The 23778-nt window shown below is 39.4% G+C and overlaps 2 protein-coding genes across 2 annotated transcripts; both read left to right on the top strand.

Annotated features, from left to right (window-relative positions):
• The first annotated feature begins 1644 nt into the window (after positions 1-1644).
• LOC135476927 (lectin L6-like) lies at positions 1645-5967 on the top strand. The gene is given in 5 exon segments (XM_064757073.1): positions 1645-2018; positions 2974-3087; positions 3453-3525; positions 5156-5533; positions 5535-5967. Coding segments are annotated over 3 exon segments (831 nt in total). The 5' UTR covers positions 1645-2018; positions 2974-3087; positions 3453-3505.
• Positions 5968-19959: 13992 nt separating this feature from the next.
• Positions 19960-22429, top strand: LOC135476926 (lectin L6-like). Its single transcript, XM_064757072.1, has 2 exons — positions 19960-19979; positions 21616-22429. Exons 1-2 carry the CDS (start codon positions 19960-19962, stop codon positions 22427-22429), a joined length of 834 nt encoding a protein of 277 aa, XP_064613142.1.
• The last annotated feature ends 1349 nt before the right edge of the window (positions 22430-23778 follow it).

Below are 23778 nucleotides of genomic sequence, written 5' to 3'. Positions count from 1 at the left end.
GTGATACGTATACTATTTTAATCTTTTATAGGCCATCAATGGTCTAGAGTTGAAATCCAGATCGCGTTTTTTGGATACGGCTTTAAGTCAGCAATAGAATCAGCAATACCATTTGTGAGAGAGAATTTCAGGGGGAATAACTCTGGGCCGCTTGTTAACACCGTAATAGACGGGAAACAGCCTTTGGCGCAGTATGGCTAATCTAAGCCCGCCCTCAGAGAGTGTGAAGATGTCCTCTGTAGAACTGAGTCAGTTTGATGTCTTGAATTATGGAGTATCTCCAGGATTCAAGCATGTGTGATGTGGTCAGGAAATAACGGATCTTTCTTCTGTTAGGGTAAATGGCGGGCTGGGAGACGGTCTCGTCTCCCTGAAAAACATATATATAACAAAAAACACACTCAGAACACATTTTTCGCTCTCTTCATTCACTTTACATCACTGCCACCACGAGCAAATTTTGTAATCTTGAACTATGCCGAGGTCACAGGGGGTGCGATGATGAGGCAGGAAGTGATGTCAGAATATAAAAAAACTCCATTTTAACCGTTGTTTCTAATAATGCTGTATACGCATGGATTCTCTTCATCTAAAGTATACACAACATGATTCTAAGTGATACGGGAACCAATTTTATTGATTAAATATTTCCACGAATGAGCATCAGTTGTGAGGCTAAGCCTAAACACGCCTATGTGCGTCACACCGGCTCCAAATGACAAACTTATCCATTGGTGGCAATGATGTAAAGCGTGCGTTGAGAGCGGCACGTGCGCTGTAAGAACAAATAATATGTGCTATGCGGTTGAAGCTGTATTGTAGCCGATGAAATAGGCCAAGCTAAAATATTCGTTGCTAACAATCAGCCTACCGTATGGCGTTAAATGCGTATAATAATATCCTTTTCCGTTTAATGTTATTGTTTGAAACAAGTTTTGCCTTACGAATTATACCGTGAATATATGACAATGTGTTTAATAGACATTTATTACGAAGCTAAACTGACAATCATGTGCCTTCTTTCCTCAGTGTAATTGTACGAAATGCTGTTACCTGAAGTAAATAGCGTTGAGCTTTCAATGGTAGAATACTGTATATAATCTGTATAGATTTGCCATAATAAATTTTAGCTCCTCTAACCTATACCTTGACAATATATTTGAGATATTGCGTGTGCGGGCGAGCTGAGAGGCAAGAGCCAAAGTTGAAAGCGTAACAGACCCTGTTATATATGTACAGCGCGGACCTGGTGGAAAGCACCTTGTTCAATGCTTTGTTTATTTCACTGGCTGTTCATTGGCTGTTAATTCTGTGTTTAAAAATAGTTGAATCCACCTGGAGCGTATATAAGCCGTTTTTTCTGTGCAGAGTGGAGGTATTTTGCTGCATCCACTGGGAGCCAGGAGAGTGTGCGACGCTCTCGTATCGAGTCCATTATTTTGATATGAGCTGGTGATGCCAGTTTCATTTGGGAGGACAGATTTTTTATGCCGGCACCGTTTGTGTACCACAGTTGTACTGATGTCTGGTTTCTGTGAATTTCTGCGGAAGTCACGTTTATTGGTGTTCGGATCTTTATTATGATTATACAGTGTTGACTGTGTAATTTGTTTAACACGCTGACCGCACCTGACCGACAAGGTCGTCAAGGACTCTAAACTGAAGTTTTCAGTTTTGCAAAGGACGTTCGTTCTGCCACAAGGTGACATTACTCTACGTCTCTGAACGGCTCGTTTGTGAGCTTCTGCGGGAGCTGTGACTGATCTAAAGTGGATTATACCTCCATGCCTGTATTTACCCTGTGTTGTGCTCTGCGGGTGTGACGTCATTCAAAGGCTTGACTGTTCCAGTTCTGTGTAACCTGTGTACTGTGTTCGCGTTCGCTATCCTAGCGAAGTACCTGACTAGGACAATTTGGGACTTGTGTGAATTGTGTGTTTATCTCATGGTCTTTACGTTGGATCTCCTGGAACACGTTCCTTGGGATGTAAAGGTGAACTGGAAACTTTTAAAGCCCGGTAATACTGATGTATATGTTGTTGTTGAACTGTCTGTAAAACTGTACGTCTCATTATATATATATAAAGCCATTGTTTACCTTGTAATATTGAGTCACTGAGTCTGTTTTCTGTTGCTGTTTTCAATACCGTAACACATGTCATTAACTGATACAGAAGGAATGTGATATTTAATGCCTTAAGACCCACTCAGGCCTGATGTTACAGGGCATAATAAATATAGGATATGAACTTTGTAAAGTTTACAAAAACACAGCCTGGCAACAGCTCGGTTAGGGCCGCTACAAAAACAGACCTGCAGCAAGATTGGAACCGTTTTTACAATATTTGCCCAGACAGTTGTATTTTAATTGCTGTTGTCAGATGTTTGTGAACAAGGAACTATTTTAAATGAACATGATTGGACAGTTGAGAAGGATATGCCGTGGGTAAAACCAGTTATATCCGGTTCAGTATCCCAATTATACGAATGTTAGCCACGCTTGAATGCCTACAGCTCCTATATCGTCCGCGGCCCCGGGTAAAAGGAGATAAGTAAAACATTATGTCAAAACAACATACATACCATGTCTGGGTATTTATTACCAAACGCGTTTCAGTCCTACATGTGAGCAAAACTGAGAACAATCTATAATTTCCAGAATGAGTTAAGGCCAACTACAGGAGACTTTTAGCGGAAAGGTCATGGCCCCTGTATAAATTAGACTAATGTACAAAACATTTACAGAATTAAACTCTAAAATGGTTTGTTTTCGTGGAAAAAAATTACAAAATATGCAAATAAGTATACTATATTAAAACTGACCACATGTTGAGTTGTCACGATTTGGCTTTGTGTCAATGCATGTACGTCATATTTTGACCTCAATAACACTAACAAGAAAAACATCCCTCAGGTGCTGCAGCACTTTTCACTTTTTCAGTGATTTAACTATTTATATATTTGCTGTTTTAGAGTCGTTAATTATACATCCATCTTGTTCACGGAACAGCTGGAGGCTTCATTTGGATGAATAAAAAGGGAAGAAATCGCCACAGACCAGGACAAACTTGTGCGGTACAAGACTTGGTAAGTGCTAACGTATAGTGGCAACATTGTGGCAGGAACATGGCTAGACAAACTCTCAAATATTGCTGTGTTGTTTAGAAATGTTTTCATTTCAAGAAAATTGTCTTTGTCTGAAACCAGTTTGTTTACAGTATTGGAACGTAAAGAAAATAATCCCACAGCAAAAGTCATCGATCAGTATTGGTAGTTATACGTAACCAAATAATAGGTTTAACGTTCTCACCTCAGCGAGGGATTATTGACAAATCATGTTTCACATATCGTATTGTATAACTGATGTCACAAATCCCTCCTCATGATACCATCAAAAACTATGAGCCATTTATTGTCGACTAAACAAAAATGATATCAACTGTATATTTCAGATTTAAGAGTCATTTTAAGCTGCTTATAAGGCCTTCCAGGAGACGTTTTCAACATGCCAATAGACATAATAGGGTGAGTGTCCACAGGCTAAACAGTTGTAAGTTAGAGTACAAATATTTTCCAGACGTAAAACTTGTGCTTTTCGACTATTGCACCATTACTAATGGCTCTATAACTATGTCACAGTCGAATAATTTTTGTACCAGTAAATGGGATTATTCTTTCAAATTTTTCCCCTAACCATCAACAAACCGTAGTGAGACACGAGTGTTACAGTTATGCCCTTACAGCCCTCGATTACCAAGTAACACGTGTAAGATGTTTTTCTGATATCGAGGTGTTAAGATCAGGAAAGAACTACAAACATTGCTTTATCCTACGGGGAAGGTTCAGAAATACAGGTTATAACAAAGTTTTCGTTAAGCTTAGATTTCAGAACGGTAGGAAATTATGGCGGCTGTCAACATATTTAGAGGGTGGACTTGGAATCCAAGATAAAAGCCCCTTGTGGACTAAAACTCTACCGGACAAAAAACCTAGCTGATAAAAGCCCCTTGCTAATTTAAGGACAAAACATATCCGACAGTCTAACAAAATATGATGTTAAAATTTGCTGACGGGAATTCATATAGTTTGACTTCGTTTGCCATTTAAAATCATGTGAAAACTTAACGCGTTTGGCTACTCGGGCTCAACAGCTTTCCTCTCATAAACGCTGTAGACATACGTTTTGAAAACAATATGGAAAAAACTGACTTTATCTGATGTCAGACAAATACTATTGTGGAATGATTGTCAAATAACAAATACAGCAAGAATAAAACATCATAATCTTTTTTCATAAGTTTCTGTGTGATTTTTTATTCAATGTTATAAGTACAACAAAGATGTACATGATCTAGTACGAATTAGTCTGAATCATAAAACTCAACATTGTACGCATAAAATTTATTGCTTAGTAAGTTTTGTCGGCAATTCTGAAGCAAAAATTCATAAGTAATAAAAGTCCTCAAGAACTAGGTGTGAAATGTTCGAAACCCATCTGTAAAATATCAATTTGATAACTGCATTTGTTGCCACCTACCGATTTGCCTATTGCTGAGCCATGCCCAACCCTTTGGAAGATAATTAATGGCATCGTTAATGAAGGAATTCGTTTGAGCGAGTTCAGATGGGCTCTGTTGATTGCCAACATGTACTAAAATCTGGAAGATCACTTCAATGAGAAGGTTTTGTTTTCTAAAGCAATCTGCCAACTTATGCCATTCACATTCTAATCAAGGGGCTTTTGTTGGCCCGGCTCTTTGTCCACCAAGGCTTTTGTCTGCCGAGCTTTTTGCTCACCGGGGTTTTCTTTGCTGGGCTTTTTGTCGAGCGGGGTTTTTGTCCGTCCCCCAAAACTTGTATTATGACGACTACCTGTATATATTATAAAAGCTAAATAGGCTTTATGCATCCGTTGGAAACAGCCGTAATAAGAGTTCTTCAACATTAACTACTATTCTCTCTCTATATATACATAAGAAATAGTGTCGGCAGGGGCAATTTTCAAAAAGGAATAATTGCTCTGTTGGGGAAATGGACATGGGGAGAAAATGTCCGGAAGTGGTCAAGAAAAGGGATCTTTCCGCGGAGGGGGAGGGGAGACATGTCCTACATTATTTTGCTCCAAATCAGATTTATGTTTTCTTCCCTTTTCCAGATGGATTGTCCTGGTTGTCGTTTTGTACTCTCCAGCGACAGGACAGCCTGCCAACAGTCCTCTGGTTCAGGGGTGGACACTAACAAATGGCGGACTTAAGCACGTCTCAGTAGGACCCGCCGGTGTTTGGGGGGTCAACTCAGGTGATAGAATTTACCATAAATTAGACACTTACAACAACGACGGTACACAAGGAGCCAACTGGAAAGGCGTCAGTGGCAGTCTGAAGCAAATCGACGTTGGTACAAACATCGCGTGGGGGGTAAGCAGTGGTGACCGTATTTATGTTAGAATCGGCATTACTAAGACAAAGCCCGAAGGGTGCGGCTGGGTGAACATTGAAGGGTCTCTCAAGCATGTTAGTGTCAGCAAGAGGACACGTCTGGGGGGTTAATAAAAATGATAATATTTACCGACGTCTTGGAACAAGCCTGGAGAACCCTGAGGGAAATTCTTGGCAGTTGCTCGACGGAAGACTGAAGCAGGTGTCCGTGGGTGGTTCGGGAGTGTGGGGTGTCAATGCAGGAGATAATATATACTACAGGGTAGGAACGTTTGGAGACCCAGACAGTAAGGGGACAGCATGGAGACAGGTCGATGGAAAACTGAAGTACATTTCATCAGGCGACGCTGAGGTCTGGGGCGTCAGTTCCAGCAACGCTATATACAGAAGAATCGGAATATCCAAAGCAAATCCCATAGGAACCAGTTGGCAAAGAATAGGCGGAGGTCTGAAGCAAGTGGAAGTGTGGACTGACGCTGTTTGGGGCGTGAACAATGCCGATAAGATCTACGCCAAGCTGGACGACTAGACGCCAGGAAATTGTTGAGATGTAAGCAGGGATCAATTACGTGGACGCAACGTAGCATGGACTGTGTGGGTCTGGTTCGGGCAAAGCTCAACCTGCTTGAAGACACATGCAGCTCAAGTTTTTTTTTTTTGGTAATTCTTTTTTAGTCTTAATTAATGTTCAAAGAGTTCAGGAATCAGTTTCCCATAACTTCGTCAATCTACTGAATCAAGTTGCTTAGGAAGTACGAATTCATTTCTGAAAAAAATGATGAGAAATTTGATTTGTGAAGTTTTGTGAATATGACCCATGTGATCATTAGCATTTTGCCAGTCCGTTACTACCATTACCCCGGTACAAATACTATTGTCATCAGAGTCGTCATGATAAACATAAACATGTCAACATTTCCCTGGAATAGAGATAGATATATGTACGGATGGTAAGGATGAATAAAGGAATATTTAAAACAACCTACGCTTCTGTAAGATAGTTCCACTGTGATTATATAATTATGTATTATAGGCTGTAAATCTAGAAAATCTGGTTTATATATGAAGGCAAGTTTTTAATTTTAGAAAACCTCTATGCAGATCTTAATAGTGCATATATGAACCACAGTTTCCCTACGACTGTATGATGAAACTTAATGTCTATACGTATATACATACAAATCCATGGACAAATTTCCGGGAAGCCCGGACATAATTTTCAATTGAACAATAAAGACGTCTACTAACTGTATCACTGACACAGTCACTGACTTTCAATTTTTCTGAATGTCGCCGTTGAATGCTGAACGAACTCTGATTACTTAATTGACTGACTAATTGCCTAGCTGGGTAGGGAACAGCAAATTGTTAACATGGATAACAACTGTTTTATGTTAAATAGATTACAGACTTTTTACAACATTGTATTTTTTGCCAACTAGCTCTCGATGCCAATGGAAAAAGGTATTAGCAGCAGGAGTTGTTGTTTAGCTGACTAGCTTGTTGATTACTGACTCTCTAATTAACGGCTAACGGTTAATTGATAGGTTAGATAACTGATATGCTGAGTGAGAGACTTTGAGATTGAGCATCTGACGGTGTGCGAGACTGGGAACGAGCCAGTCAGCTAGCCTGGTCAGCTAACCAGGCAAGTTGACCGTCCCACTCGAGCCATTGTATTGATACGGGTCAACCAGTCGTTGCACTATCCCCTTCATGCTGAGCGCCAAGCGAGGAAACTTTATTCGTTTAAGGCCCTAGGCGTAACCCGACCCAGGATTCAGTTACTTGTATGCTGATTTTTGCAGAATGAAACTTTGTCCCCCTGTACCAACGGTGGCCACACAACCCTCTGTACCTATCGCTCTTGTCTTGTCTACATCCAGTAAGTCATTCCTCATTGCTGAGCCTTCTATTGTTTGTTTGTGTAACTGAACTGTGTATGTATACCTGCTGTTTCTGTGACTTTTTACGTACCCTGAAGATGACAAACAAAATTTTCGGAATATCTATGCTTTGCACTATGCTATGTTTATTTTGGTAGATCAACAAGTTTTTAAGACAAAATTTTAAAGATATGAGTAGTAGGGAATGTTGCAAACGTGTCGCACTGATGAGGAGGGAGATTGAGGAGGAGGGAGTGTGTCGTTGAGTCTGTGTTCTGCGCGTGACGTCAGGGCATGTGCATGACGTCAACATTGTTTTGCTGTGTGGTCCGCGTTGTTTTGCTGTGTGGTCCGCAATTGTTTTGCTGTGTGGTTTGAATTTTAAAGCATTGGTGACAAGGCTCAAACATGTTTGGATATGGAGCGAAACATTTTAGAACAGTTTTAACACGGAGAATAAATCTGGGGGTGTATTATCATTGTATAATGAGTTACTTCCCCTGAATATTAAAGCGCGAAACGTATCACCCACCGCTATTCGCTTCTGCACATACATGAAAAGTTATGACTGCCGATACCAACAGATAATTATGTGACACGAGAAGCTATTCTATAAGACAATCCAGAAGCTAGAGATCACATGAAAAAATTCTCCCCGCAAAATATTACACAGGAATATGCCTGTTGTGAAATCGATAAGAGCGATAGTGTATTCGTTTGATTTGTGTCATTTTCAGCTTTCCAGATAGACTTGGTTGAATGACTAATCTAAGCCCACCTGTTTAATCGGATTTATGTAAAATTCAATAAAACAATAATTATTGGACATCAAAGATGGCGCTGTAGGTCTAATCTAAGCGCACTTGCCATCAAGCTTGCTAGGTCACCGCCCACCGCTATTTGCTTCTGCACATACATAAAAAGGTATGACTGCCGATACCAACAGATAATCGTGTGACATGACAAGCTTTTCTATCAGTCAATCCAGAAGATAGAGACCACACGAAGAAATTCGTCCCGCAATAAAATATTACACAGGAATATGCCTGTTGTCAAATCGATGTCAGTTGAGGTCAGCATTTGATTTCTGCAGGTGGTAGTTCAGTGAGAACCCGTTGTAGTGTTGATACAAGGATTATGGTGTGAAGAGAGCACTTTTTATCCACAATATTAGCAAAACATGAACAAAGAATATGAACTGGTATTGATTTCACTTTTCATCCTCAGAGACGTGACGGACATGTTCAGTAAAGCCATGGGGTACAGGAACTGTAATAAGATGATGGTCATGATGGCCATAGGAATTTATACATTAGCCTGGGTGCTGTGTTTTGCCGGCGCCATGCTCAGCTGTTTTGTCTGTTGTTATATAGAGGTTAGTTGCTTTGCTATTTACAGTTATAATTTATTGTACTAAGTATCATATATCTAATTAATGACACGTGAGGATACAGCATTGTATTTTGCGAAATTCTCCACAATTGTCCTGCGACGTTTTCCCAAATAGCATTATTTAAAATAATGTGCCATGCAGTGCTTGTCCTGTGAATTACTAAACTGCTAGCCAAGTAAAGATTTGTGGATTTATTAGCCCTAGTGACAAGTACGTGGTCGGCTAAATTGGTTCCGAATAATATGTTTTATTTAAGGACTCGCCATAAAAACCTATGAATACCAATTAATGCGTAACTTGTCCAAAACTTAGTTGAAATGAAGTTATTTGTACCATATGTCAAACACAAGTATCTTATTCCAGTTTTATGAAATATTTTTTATGTATTTATTTCTTTAGTTGCTATTACAGAAGCAACGAGCCAGAGCCACCGTGGCCTTTAAGGATCGTCACTGTCCATCTTTTTGGTGTTAACGTGCAGCCCGGGTGTACCGAAAACAGACGGACAGAAAACAGAGGGACAGGGGCAGATAACCTAGCCTTTGTATACTTTTGTAGCTTGTTCACTTAGAGGAGCCGATCTCATTTTACTCTTGATCGCGCCAGTGTTTTAATCCACCACGCTATATGTATGTAGTGTAGTATTGTTTTGTGACGTGCTAGAAGCAGTTCTTGTTTATTATTTTACAACATATCGCGTGAAGTAAAATGCAATTTGAAGAGAGTGTTTAACGGTGAAAGGGATTTTATTTATTTGTGGATACTGACTAACTCATAAGGTAAAGTGAGGTCATGTATTTGTTTGTTTAGTTGGTGTGTAACGCCTTACTCAGAATTCTTGCATTCATTTGTCGGCGGGCATGTCTGTGGGTTGGGCTAAGCTGGGTATAAATAATCCTGCGAAACTCGGGGTGCCTGGTCTGGATTCGAAACCACGATAGATCTCATTGATGAAGGGCAAGGAAACTTTCAGTAGACGTCATTTTTCCCCCTCGGTGAGCCATGTCCCAGGCATAGACCTAGTCCAAGAAGTATTTTAGAGACAATTAGTTAAAATGTTGTATACGTAGTTTTATGTTTCCTGCATCATTTCCACGGTGTTTAAGTAACCTGATGAAAGTACAAGTGTCTTTGGCTTAAAAGGGATATGATGATCGTTTGTTTTTTTATTTGTTAATTAAACTGTCTTAAATGAAAAATTGCTCATATTTTTGAACATAATCAGTGCCTCTCTGTAGTGAAAATATGACACATTTGTCCATTATATATATATATATATATATATATATATATATATATATATATATATATATATTACCCGAGGTTATATAGGGTGTTCGGACGAAGTAATTCAAATTAACACCCCTGTGTGTAGCTTCATGCATTTATATTACATTAAATACAGGTAGGCTTACATGTATATATGTACACACATATGGAATGTATTATATCATGAATAAAGATGTAATTTTGTTGTGCTAGCGGTTGTTTTAAACCTCTCGCCTAACAAGTATTTAGTGATACGTATACTATTTTAATCTTTTATAGGCCATCAATGGTCTAGAGTTGAAATCCAGATCGCGTTTTTTGGATACGGCTTTAAGTCAGCAATAGAATCAGCAATACCATTTGTGAGAGAGAATTTCAGGGGGAATAACTCTGGGCCGCTTGTTAACACCGTAATAGACGGGAAACAGCCTTTGGCGCAGTATGGCTAATCTAAGCCCGCCCTCAGAGAGTGTGAAGATGTCCTCTGTAGAACTGAGTCAGTTTGATGTCTTGAATTATGGAGTATCTCCAGGATTCAAGCATGTGTGATGTGGTCAGGAAATACTGGATCTTTCTTCTGTTAGGGTAAATGGCGGGCTGGGAGACGGTCTCGTCTCCCTGAAAAACATATATATAACAAAAAACACACTCAGAACACATTTTTCGCTCTCTTCATTCACTTTACATCACTGCCACCACGAGCAAATTTTGTAATCTTGAACTATGCCGAGGTCACAGGGGGTGCGATGATGAGGGAGGAAGTGATGTCAGAATATAAAAAAAACTCCATTTTAACCGTTGTTTCTAATAATACTGTATACGCATGGATTCTCTTCATCTAAAGTATACACAACATGATTCTAAGTGATACGGGAACCAATTTTATTGATTAAATATTTCCACGAATGAGCATCAGTTGTGAGGCTAAGCCTAAACACGCCTATGTGCGTCACACCGGCTCCAAATGACAAACTTATCCATTGGTGGCAATGATGTAAAGCGTGCGTTGAGAGCGGCACGTGCGCTGTAAGAACAAATAATATGTGCTATGCGGTTGAAGCTGTATTGTAGCCGATGAAATAGGCCAAGCTAAAATATTCGTTGCTAACAATCAGCCTACCGTATGGCGTTAAATGCGTATAATAATATCCTTTTCCGTTTAATGTTGGTGTTTGAAACAAGTTTTACCTTACGAATTATACCGTGAATATATGACAATGTGTTTAATAGACATTTATTACGAAGCTAAACTGACAATCATGTGCCTTCTTTCCTCAGTGTAATTGTACGAAATGCTGTTACCTGAAGTAAATAATAAAAGATTTATGTATTGCGATGAAGTATTACTCTAATAGGTACAGTCCCCGCTTTGCTTATGTTAAGTACACAATGTATTAGAAGATTGTAGGCTAAGTGCTTAGTAACGCTAAAATGACCGCATTATAAAGTGACTCACACCTGTATTTACGATGTACCGGTGTATAACATACATTCTATATGAATAGACCTTGTTCTAAGATAATGTGTATTTTTGCCTAATATTGTGTTTACACTGTCTATGAGGAGTACACGTTTCTAATAGACTGTTATAACTTCTGCTTCCCTTGCAGTCAATCATGTCATGTTAGTGTACACTGATTGTATGTGTACGACACAATACTATGAACATGATAAACATTGACAATATACGTATGAGCTGAATCGAAAGTGTACTGTGATATATCCAGAACTGTGTCTCACGTATTGATGTGATAGAACTGAAGTTCTTGAAATCTGTACCGACGGATACCACTGTATTCACAAAGTTGGGTTTTAACCAAGAATACCATCAGATTGAATTACACCCAATCTCACGTCATTTAACTGCACCCGCCACTCAAAAATGAGTTAAGAGAGCCTTCTGTTTGGGTTTTTCTCTGAACCATCATTCTTCGTATAAACATTTCTACAGACGGCGTTTCTCTAGATTCTCAGAAAGCTCGTGACATCCAGCAGTCTCTATCTCCTGCTCGCATTACCAGATGGCTGATCCGGGGCCACTTGCACAAATCGATCGTACACTAACTTGATCGTAACTGCCGTGGCGACACATTTTAATCACATATGTTGCCATGGAAGTTACAGTGAACTTAGGCTACAATTGCTTTGTGCATGGAACCTCAGAGGACTCCTTCAGACATGCTACTAAGTGGAACAAGACTTACTGTACCGGCATCCCTCAAGAAGCAAATCCTTTAGTTATCTCGTTTGCGCTAGAAAATCTGCTATCCCAACATTGAACAGGATGTGGAAAACCGTATGAACAGTTGTCTACAGAGCCAAACCAATGCTTCCTCACAGAGGCCTGATCCCCTTATAAAGACGGACATGCCTAAAAATCCACGGAGCTGTGTAAGTTTTGACTGCTGTGGACCGTTTCCCTCCCCAGGGTTCAAACTTAGGCGTATTTCACCTTACTTGGCCCAAAACCAATGGCGAGGCTCAACGGTTTATGCGGACAATGTAGAAAGCTGTTCGTATTTTGTTTTCACAAGAAAATTAGTGGAGGACAGATCTAAACAGTTTTTCTCTTGAATTATGGAGCCTCAACTTACTACAGAAACATCCTCAGCAACTTTACTCTTCATAAATATTAGACAGATAACCAGTGAAAGTCGTGACTGGTCGATGAAATTAAGCTTTTATTTTCATGTTTTAGGAATGTTTAGTTTCCGCCAACCTACATACGACGGGTCTCGGCCAACTCATTCCTCCTGCAGTGTCAGGCGGCCACATCTGAAGTCAGATCATTGTAAACATGAATAGAGGCTTACAACACATTGTCTCTTCCTTCCACAAAAACTTCCAATGCCAAAATTGCACACGCTGAGCACAAAAATGAACAAGTCCATGACGGCTAATGATTCTGCAGATATCGTACATGTAGACCACAATAATGTAACGGTAAAAATATACATTATTGTTTTATTCTTTATATTTTGAAAAGTATCTATTGACAATTGTGCTATTCTTCATTGTGTTTAAATGCAGAGTAATGATGGCATCGGGAGCTTACTCATTGCAAAGTGTAGCAGAAACAGTAGTCCATCATGCATCTGCCGAAGAATAGCCCTGTGGGCTGACATCGCTCATGGCACTCTTTATTTGACACGCATGCGCCTTCCAGTTATCTACGCAACAGAAGATCAATAATATGTAGAGTTATATTTTTAAATAAATAGTTATTTCGGCTTGTTTGTATGCAGTATTTTTCTTTATTTTTATTTAATCAGTTTTATTCCTCCTCTATTCCTAAAGTTTCTCAGACCTGCAGTTAGTTCTAAATTGCCCGCCCCCACCAAAGATTGAACATTGCTCTGTGCAACTGGATCTCTTTAATATAGTCACATACAACACTATCACAATACTCTCAACAGCGGATCTACAGACACCTGTCAATAGTTGGTATAGTGTATAGCCTAGAGAAACCATGCAGTTCTTCCTGACAAATCAGAATGTTGAGGCTTGTATATCCTTGAGATGTAACCTTATTATTTTGTTATGTTAATTCGCTTTGAGGATTGTATTGGATTTAAGTGTAGCTTGCTATTATTGATTTCAGTATATAGGAACAATTTTACCATTTTACACTTTTACCTGATTACTTTGCTAATTGACAACAGGTATAATGTACTCTGTACCATCGCCACTGGTCATTTCTATATGAAACTTTCGGTTATAAATGATGTGCCGTTTGGTAACCCAGAAGATGTCAAAATTTGACTGACCCAGCAACTGTGTTACTTCCAACTGGAAGACTAAACCAATGCCTTTACGTACATGCTCTACAATACTATATCATTTGTATATAAAAAAAGTACTTCATACCGTCTGATCTGAAAATTACAATTTAACACTGACTCACACAAATAAGGTGCTAAACGATGCAGAATAAGGCAAGCCATCGGCAAGTGTTGAAAAGCTTGCAAATTTTTTCAAGGAGTAAGAACCGTTGCTGGGCACATAATTATGACGTCAGTCATGCTTTAAACGATACTACAGTTAAAAGTATTGGTCGGAGAGCAATGCGGTTTGCCCCACTCGAGTTGCCCCACCACGCAGTTTAGCAATTTTATCCAATATGAGCTTTTGCCTTCTGATCTTTCTATATTAAACTTGTAAAAATAATGTGCCCTTCGGTAGCCCATAACATGTCAAACATTTGCAAAAAGAGTATTTGAATACGCGAGCAACTTTAAAGTCAAAGTAAAACTCAAAGCCTACATGCCTATATCTCAACACTGAACCACATAAAAAAGCTTCAAAGCGATGCGGGGCAACATAAGGAATTGGCGCGTGTCGATAAACTGGACAAAAACTTCCCCAATTTCCAAGGAGAACGTCCGTTAAAGAGAACGGCATTATGACGTCATCCATGGTTTAATCTTCGCTGCAGCTAAAGTTTGCACGTTTTGATTTCTCGTCACAAAATACGTCGAATTAGCCCCGTTCAAATCGTATTTTAATAATTTTTACTCATGATTTTTGGTGACTGGCACAAGCTACATGTACTGTGTAAAAACGATACTGGTTGGTTCTAAATTAAACTTTCCGTTGTAAGCAATGTGTCGTTCCATAGCCCAGAACATGCCACATCTTTGGAACAAGCCTATTTAAATGACCGAGCAATTTTGTTACTTCCAAGTCAAAGTAAAACCCAACGCCTACATGCACTACCATACTACAGCGTTTGTATGCACGAACTATAAAGCATTTAATACCCTCGGCTCTGAAAAATATAATTGAACATTCAACCACATAAAAAAGGTATCATACGATGCGGAGCAACGCAAGGAAAGGACACGGGTTAAAAAACTGCACAAAAATTTTCCTGGTTTCCATGAAGTACGGATCGTTGCCAGTGATTCACACCTATCGTTAGTTTCGCTTCTTGAGGTGCGCTGTTTCTTGCGCAGAGGTCGATTCCCCGCCTGACCATACCAGGATAGGAGGTCCTTTCCAGTTGAGCTAGGTTATTATTTACTTGCAGGCAAGTTAATACCAAAAAAAGACAACTGGAAAGAAACAGAAACAGTCGATTTATACTGACGCTACAATTGTCTTTAAATCACAGTGATCCACGAGGCTCAGGTTCAATACCTGGCCTTGGACAAGGAATTTGTCAATTCCCTGTTGACCGCTGCGGTGGCATAATAGTTAGAGCGCCCTCCTCGAAGTCGGGAGATCCGGTATAAAACCCGGGTCGAGTCATACGAAAGACTTTAAAAATGGTACTTGTGACCGTCTCACTAAGCGCTCAGCACTGAGAGACTACGGCAAGGAAACATGACTGGTTGGCCCGGTGTCAGTATAATGTGGGGGTCATGCCTGGTGTCTTCAGCATGATACTCCAGTGGGTTCAGCACTTTGGCGACATGGACTCGTCCTGCCACAAGAAGACACAGTATATGTACACACACATAATGTCCTCGTCGTCATATGACTGAAAAATGTTTAAGTGGGACGTTACCTCAAGCATTCATTCATCCATTTAATTCCCTGCTCTCACTGCATATGAAGTTTTGTCGATTATAACCGGTTGACGGTGATCGTCATTTACGCTGTGAGAAAGTTCATCAGTAACTTGTCAAGCTTGTTTGTGTAGCCCGGGCATACCTGGGCTTCCTCACCCATAAATCTGACAACCTCCCAGCTAAATCGTCTAATTACAGGCCACGCTTGATGCGCACGAACACTTAAAAAATTCATTAACTAATCGCAGCACCTGTGGTCGACTTTGGCTTTCTCTATTCCCAGTGCGTTGCGTATTGAACACTCTATCATCTAGTTCATAAAACAATAAAGTACACAATTCCATATTTACAACACCAGTATAAAACATACACGTCACTGTTTTTAATGTCCTCTATTGTTAGGTCTGGCATCTGTACACTGTTGTTACGCAAATGCTATAACCATATATGGCTCTGCCTCAACTAACTTTGCCAGTGAACCAGGGCAGCTTGAAACATCAAAGTTACCTATGAAACACCACTGCCATACAGACATGGAAATATTAGAATTTAAAGATATAGGACTGCTGATAAACAAAATATTAAAGAGTAAAGTTCAGTGGATAACTGTAAACGATAGCGGAGGCTGACTAAGTTTGATTACATATGGAGTTTTACACAGATGGCCCACACAATGCTTTAATATGAATAATAGTTTTAATGTTATTGCACCTTATACGCAACAATACATATTACATGGTTGAGATATCAGTTAGCCCCAGCTGGCTACTTCCACTCATCTCTTTATCTTGGGCTGGCGACGTTTTATAGCCACTGGGGGAACCAGTGATAAACCATACACCGATCCATGCCATGTCTGAAAAGTCGTTTCTAACCAATGGCTGTGGTCCAAAACGGGTGTCAACTTTGGGTCTTGCCTCTCAGCTCGCCCGCACACGCAATATCTCAAATATATTGTCAAGGTATATGTTAGACAAGCTAAAATTTATTATGGCAAATCTATACAGATTATATACAGTATTCTTCCAATGAAAGCTCAACGCTATTTACTTCAGGTAACAGCATTTCGTACAATTACATTGAGGAAAGAAGGCACATGATTGTCAGTTTAGCTTCGTAATAAATGTCTATTAAACACATTGTCATATATTCACGGTATAATTCGTAAGGTAAAACTTGTTTCAAACACCAACATTAAACGGAAAAGGATATTGTTATACGCATTTAACGCCATACGGTAGGCTGATTGTTAGCAACGAATATTTTAGCTTGCCCTATTTCATCCGCTACAATACAGCTTCAACCGCATAGCGGCGAAGCCCTTGCGTCGTTTCGCAGGCGCTCTGTCACTGTCAGCAGGTTAGCAATCGATCTGAGGGACAGAGGGACGACTTCCCCTCTAGTTTCACGGGATCCTTTCAATTGGTTACCTGAACTTTCACTGACAGACTAATAAATAGCAATTAAGATGACTGCATTTTGTTTAATTATGCTCAAGCCATAGTGCCTGGTGTTGCAAGGGGCGGGTAAATTGCTACTATATTTATGCATTAACATGGACAGATAGAAAAAAACTGAGATAAATTGACAAGAGGCCGTATTTCACCGGTTATACTGTCACTGGTCACGTTTACTTTCCTTGTTGTATGTGTTTAATTATATTATTCAATGAAAAAATAGAAATTATGCGTTCGGGACTACTTTTATGGTGAATGTTAAAAGAAATGCCAGGCTGGAGCTCACTTATTACCCCGTGGCAGCGTTGTCTTGGTACCATACTGTCAAGTTTTTCGGCGACAGGACTGGCATAAATTTTATCTTTATGAAAGTATAAAAATGAGCAATTGTTTTTTTACAGGGCATTAAGCGCTTGATAATGTTGGCTGAATGCATTGTACTCATAAAAACAAGCTCAGTCGTCAACGACATCAGCGTTCCTCCTCGTGAGATTTTCATTTGAAAATTACAAACTACACCACTTGTTTAACAAATTTTACATAATGGGTTGGTATATCCTCCGTTTCTATGCGTTTTTATGTATATTATTGTCTTTCTTTTGTCTAACTTTCCTTGGAAGTGATGCAGGGGGGAGAAAGTAAAATCGTGGAAGAAATTTAATACTTTACAAAATGCCTAGAAAATATTGTAATATAGGTGTTGTGTTTCTCATTATACATATTTCAAATCTTGTTATCTAACATTATGTAGCAAGTTAAAAACAGTCATTACCCGACATCATTTTAACATGTTGGCCCTGACTTTTTGTATCAGAGTTGTTCCAGAGTGTGTACAAAATGGAATTTGGATTCAGACAGTTCAAACGATGGAGAGAACATGATTTTTTACGCACAAGTTCTTGGGTAAGGGCAAAAGACTTGGAAATCACTTGGCTACTATAGAGGGCTAAGTGATTGTCGCTAATCACAATTCCGGTCTGATGGCATTTAAAGCCTATCGGCATTTATCGCTGGTATTTAGATCTACGATGTTGACAAAGTGACAAAGTGTCTTAAGTGTCTAATATCTCAACTACATGCAAGTCCTATTCTACATCAGTACCCTCTAATAGCTGTACGTGTTGTATTCACCATGTGGTTACCTGTATTTTCTGAGCATCGAAGCAGACATTCGTATACCAGCAGTCAACCAAGATGGACGTCCCGGATCCATAATCGCAAGGTTAATTCCCAAAACGACCTTTAACACAAACTAAGAAAGTATATAAAGTATGAAAATAGGACTCATACAAAGAGAAACAGGTAACAGTTTTCACTGAAGTAGGAAAGACGCAAGGCTTCAGATGGCGGGAATATTCCTCAGATTGGGAGACAGTACACACACCCTTTTGATAGGGCTTTTCGTCTTTACACATTTTGATAATGGTAAAAAATAATTATAAATATATTTTCATCTCAAGAACAAGATATATATTTCGTGCTCTAATACTTTAATCAAAACTACTTTTATAAAATGTAGATATCCTTTTTAAACCAAGATTTATTCCTTTTTTAAGAAACCAGAAATATTCTATTTTGACCGGTTCCTTTTTAAGTTGAAAGCATTTACAACAGGAGCACCCAGGACTCTGTCTTGAAACCCTGGTTGACTAAATTTTACATTGACATTACATGCACAGATGACATTCCAAATATTATACTTTATACTACTGTAACGTCAAATTTCTTCATTTTTCAATTCAACACATTCCTATCAAAAACTGGATAACTGATAATGCAAAGTATAGTCGGACATGTCATTAACTGATACAGAAGGAATGTGATATTTAAAATATAAAATGTAAATAAAAAATATACTATTTTAAATGAACATGATTGGACAGTTGAGAATGATATGCCGTAGGTTAAACCTGTTATATCCGGTTCAGTATCCCAATTATACGAATGTTAGCCACGCTTGAATGCCTACAGCTCCTCTAGGTATTAGTAATGAGTAGTGGTAAAAACAGTAATGCGTATATCGGCCGCGGCCCTGGGTAAAAGGAGATAAGTAAGACATTATGTCAAAACACCATACATACCATGTCTGGGTATTTATTACCAAACGAGTTTCAGTCCTACATGTGAGCAAAACTGAGAACAATCTATAATTTCCAGAATGAGTTAAGGCCAACTACAGGAGACTTTTAGCGGAAAGGTCATGACCCCTGTATAAATTAGACTAATGTACAAAACATTTACAGAATTAAAATCTAAAATGGTTTGTTTTCGTGGAAAAAAATTACAAAATATGCAAATAAGTATACTATATTAAAACTGACCACATGTTGAGTTATCACGACTTGGCTTTGTGTCAATGCATGTACGTCATATTTTGACCTCAATAACACTAACAAGAGAAACACCCCTTAGGTGCTGCAGCACTTTTCACTTTTTCAGTGATTTAACTATTTATATATTTGCTGTTTTAGAGTCGTTAATTATACATCCATCTTGTTCACGGAACAGCCGGAGGCTTCATTTGGATGAATAAAAAGGGAAGAAATCGCCACTGACCAGGACAAACTTGTGCGGTACAAGACCTGGTAAGTGCTAACGTATAGTGGCAACATTGTGTCAGGAACATGGCTAGACAAACTCTCAAATATTGCTGTGTTGTTTAGAAATGTTTTCATTTCAAGAAAATCCTCTTTGTCTGAAACCAGTTTGTTTACAGTATTGGAACGTAAAGAAAATAATCCCACAGCAAAAGTCATCGGTCAGTATTGGTAGTTATACGTAACCAAATAATAGGTTTAACGTTCTCACCTCAGCGAGGGATTATTGACAAATCATGTTTCACATACCGTATTGTATAACTGATGTCACAAATCCCTGATCATGATACCATCTAAAACCATGAACCATTTATTGTCGACACAACAAAAATGATATCAACTGTATATTTCAGATTTAAGAGTCATTTTAAGCTGCTTATAAGGCCTTCCAGGAGACGTTTTCAACATGCCAATAGACATAATACGGTGAGTGTCCACAGGCTAAACTGTTTGTAAGTTAGAGTACAAATATTTTTCAGACGTAAAACTGGTGCTTTTCGACTATTGCACCATTACTAATGGCTCTATAACTATGTCACAGTCGAATAATTTTTGTACCAGTAAATGGGATTATTCTTTCAAATTTTCCCCCAATCATCAACAAACCGTAGTGAGACACGAGTGTTACAGTTATGCCCTTACAGCCCTCGATTACCAAGTAACACGTGTAAGATGTTTTTTCTGATATCGAGGTGTTAAGATCAGGAAAGAACTACAAACATTGCTTTATCCTACAGGGAAGGTTCAGAAATACCGGTTATAACAAAGTTTTCGTTAAGCTTAGATTTCAGAACGGTAGGAAATTATGGCGACTGTCAACATATTTAGAGGGTGGACTTGGAATCCAAGATAAAAGCCCCCTGTGGACTAAAACTCTACCGGACAAAAAACCTAGCTGATAAAATCCAATTGCTAATTTAAGGACAAAACATATCCGACAGTCTAACAAAATATGATGTTAAAATTTGCTGACGGGAATTCATATAGTTTGACTTCGTTTGCCATTTAAAATCATGTGAAAACCTAACGCGTTTGGCTACTCGGGCTCAACAGCTTTCCTCTCATAAACGCTGTAGACATACGTTTTCAAAACAATATGGAAAAAACTGACTTTATCTGATGTCAGACAAATACTATTGTGGAATGATTGTCAAATAACAAATACAGCAAGAATAAAACATCATAATCTTTTTTCATAAATTTCTGTGAGATTTTTTATACAAAGTTATAAATACAACAAAGATGTATATGATCTAGTACGAATTAGTCTGAATCATAAAACTCTACATTGTACACATAAAATTTATTGCTTAGTAAGTTTTGTCGGCAATTCTGAAGCAAAAATTCATAAGTAATAAAAGTCCTCAAGAACTAGGTGTGAAATGTTCGAAACCCATCTGTAAAATATCAATTTGATAACTGCATTTGTTGCCACCTACCGATTTGACTATTGCTGAGCCATGCCCAACCCTTTGAAAGATAATTAATGGCATCGTTAATGAAGGAATTCGTTTGAGCGAGTTCAGATGGGCTCTGTTGATTGCCAACATGTACTGAAATCTGGAAGATCACTTCAAGGAGAAGGTTTCGTTTTCTAAAGCAATCTATCAACTTATGCCATTCACATTCTAATCGAGGGGCTTTTGTTGGCCCGGTTCTTCGTCCACCAAGGCTTTTGTCTGCCGAGCTTTTTGCTCACCGGGGCTTTTCTTTGCAGGGCTTTTTGTCGAGCGGGGCTTTTGTCCGTCCCCCAAAACTTGTATTATGACGACTACCTGTATATATTATAAAAGCTAAATAGGCTTTATGCATCGGTTGGAAACAGCCGTAATAAGAGTTCTTCAACATTAACTACTATTCTCTCTCTCTCTTTATATAAGAAATAGTGTCGGCAGGGGCAATTTTCAAAAAGGAATAATTGCTCTGTTGGGGAAATGGACATGGAGAGATAATGTCCAGAAGTGAAGTGTCAAGAAAAGGGATCTTTCCGCGGAGGGGGAGGGGAGACATGTCCTACATTATTTTGCTCCAAATCAGATTTATGTTTTCTTTCCTTTTCCAGATGGGTTGTCCTGGTTGTCGTTTTGTACTCTCCAGCGACAGGACAGCCTGCCAGCAATCCTCTGGTTCAGGGGTGGACACTAACAAATGGCGGACTTAAGCACGTCTCAGTAGGACCCGCCGGTGTTTGGGGGGTCAACTCAGGTGATAGAATTTACCATAAATTAGACACTTACAACAACGACGGTACACAAGGAGCCAACTGGAAAAGCGTCAGTGGCAGTCTGAAGCAAATCGACGTTGGTACAAACATCGCGTGGGGGGTAAACAGTGGTGACCGTATTTATGTTAGAATCGGCATTACTAAGACAAAGCCTGAAGGGTGCGGCTGGGTGAACATTGAAGGGTCTCTCAAGCATGTTAGTGTCAGCAAGAAGAACCACGTCTGGGGGGTTAATAAGAATGATAATATCTACCGACGTCTTGGAACAAGCCTGGAGAACCCTGAGGGAAATTCTTGGCAGTTGCTCGACGGAAGACTGAAGCAGGTGTCCGTGGGTGGTTCGGGAGTGTGGGGTGTCAATGCAGGAGATAATATATACTACAGGGTAGGAACGTTTGGAGACCCAGACAGTAAGGGGACAGCATGGAGACAGGTCGATGGAAAACTGAAGTACATTTCATCAGGCGACGCTGAGGTCTGGGGCGTCAGTTCCAGCAACGCTATATACAGAAGAATCGGAATATCCAAAGCAAATCCCATAGGAACCAGTTGGCAAAGAATAGGCGGAAGTCTGAAGCAAGTGGAAGTGTGGACTGACGCTGTTTGGGGCGTGAACAATGCCAACAAGATCTACGCCAAGCTGGACGATTAGACGCCAGGATATTGTTGAGATGTAAGCAGGGATGAATTAAGTGGACGCAACGTAGCATGGACTGTGTGGGTCTAGTTCGGGCAAAGCTCGACCTACTTGAAGACACATGCAGCTCAAGTTTTTTTGGGGGGGTAATTCTTTTTCAGTCTTAATTAATGTTCAAAGGGTTCAGGACTTCAGTTCAGAGAGTTCAGGAATCAGTTTCCCATAAGTTCGTCAATCTGCTGAATCAAGTCGCTTAGCAAGTACGAAGTCATTTTGATTTGTGAAGTTTTGTGAATATGACCCATGTGATCATTAGCATTTTGCCAGTCAGTTACTACCATTACCCCGGTACAAATACTATTGTCATCAAAGTCGTCATGATAAACATAAACATGTCAACATTTCCCTGGAATAGAGATAGCTATATGTACGGATGGTAAGGATGAATACAGGAATATTTAAAACAACCTACGCTTCTGTAAGATAGTTCCACTGTAATTATATAATTATGTTTTATAGGCTGTAAATCTAGAAAATCTGGTTTATATATGAAGGCAGGTTTTTAATTTTATAAAACCTCTATGCAGATTTTAATAGCGTATATATGAACCACAGTTTCCCTACGACTGTATGATGAAATTTAATGTCTATACATATATACATACAAATCCATGGACAAATTTCCGGGAATCCCGGACATAATTTTCAATTGAACAATAAAGACGTCTACTAACTGTATCACCTGGACTTTCAATTTTTCTGAATGTCGCCGTTGAATGCTGAACGAACTCTGATTACTTAATTGACTGACTAATTGCCTAGCTGGGAACAGCAAATTGTTAACATGGATAACAACTGTTTTATGTTAAATAGATTACAACGTTTTTACAACATTGTATTGTTTGCCAGCTACCTCTCGATGCCAATGGAAAAAGGTGTTAGCAGCAGGAGTTGTGGTTTGGCTGACTAGCTTGTTGATTACTGACTCTCTAATTAACGGCTAACGGTTAACTGATAGGTTAGATAACTGATATGCTGAGTGAGAGACTTGGAGATTGAGCATCTGACAGTGTGCGAGACTGGGAACCAGCCAGTCAGCTAGCCTGGTCAGCTAACCAGGCAAGTTGACCGTCCCACCCGAGCCATTGTATTGATACGGGTCAACCAGTCGTTGCACTATCCCCTTCATGCTGAGCGCTAAGCGAGGAAACTTTACTCTTTTAAGGCCCTAGACGTAACCCGACCCAGGATTCAGTTACTTGTATGCTGATTTTTGCAGAATGAAACTTTGTTCCCCTGTTCCAACGGTGGCCACACAACCCTCTGTACCTATCGCTCTTGTCATTGTCTACATCCAGTAAGTC

Source organism: Liolophura sinensis, chromosome 10, assembly GCF_032854445.1.
Source record: "Liolophura sinensis isolate JHLJ2023 chromosome 10, CUHK_Ljap_v2, whole genome shotgun sequence".
NCBI classification, from domain to species: Eukaryota; Metazoa; Mollusca; class Polyplacophora; order Chitonida; family Chitonidae; genus Liolophura; species Liolophura sinensis.
Note: the sequence above shows the minus strand (reverse complement) of the source record. Positions and strands in the feature narration are given on the sequence as shown.

Bases quoted from the DNA above. Each gene is read 5' to 3' on its own strand.
- LOC135476926 (XM_064757072.1), top strand. From the start codon at position 19,960: ATGCCAATAGACATAATACG. The intron at 19,980-21,615 runs GTGAGTGTCCAC...TTCCTTTTCCAG, and splicing joins ATGCCAATAGACATAATACG to ATGGGTTGTCCTGGTTGTCG.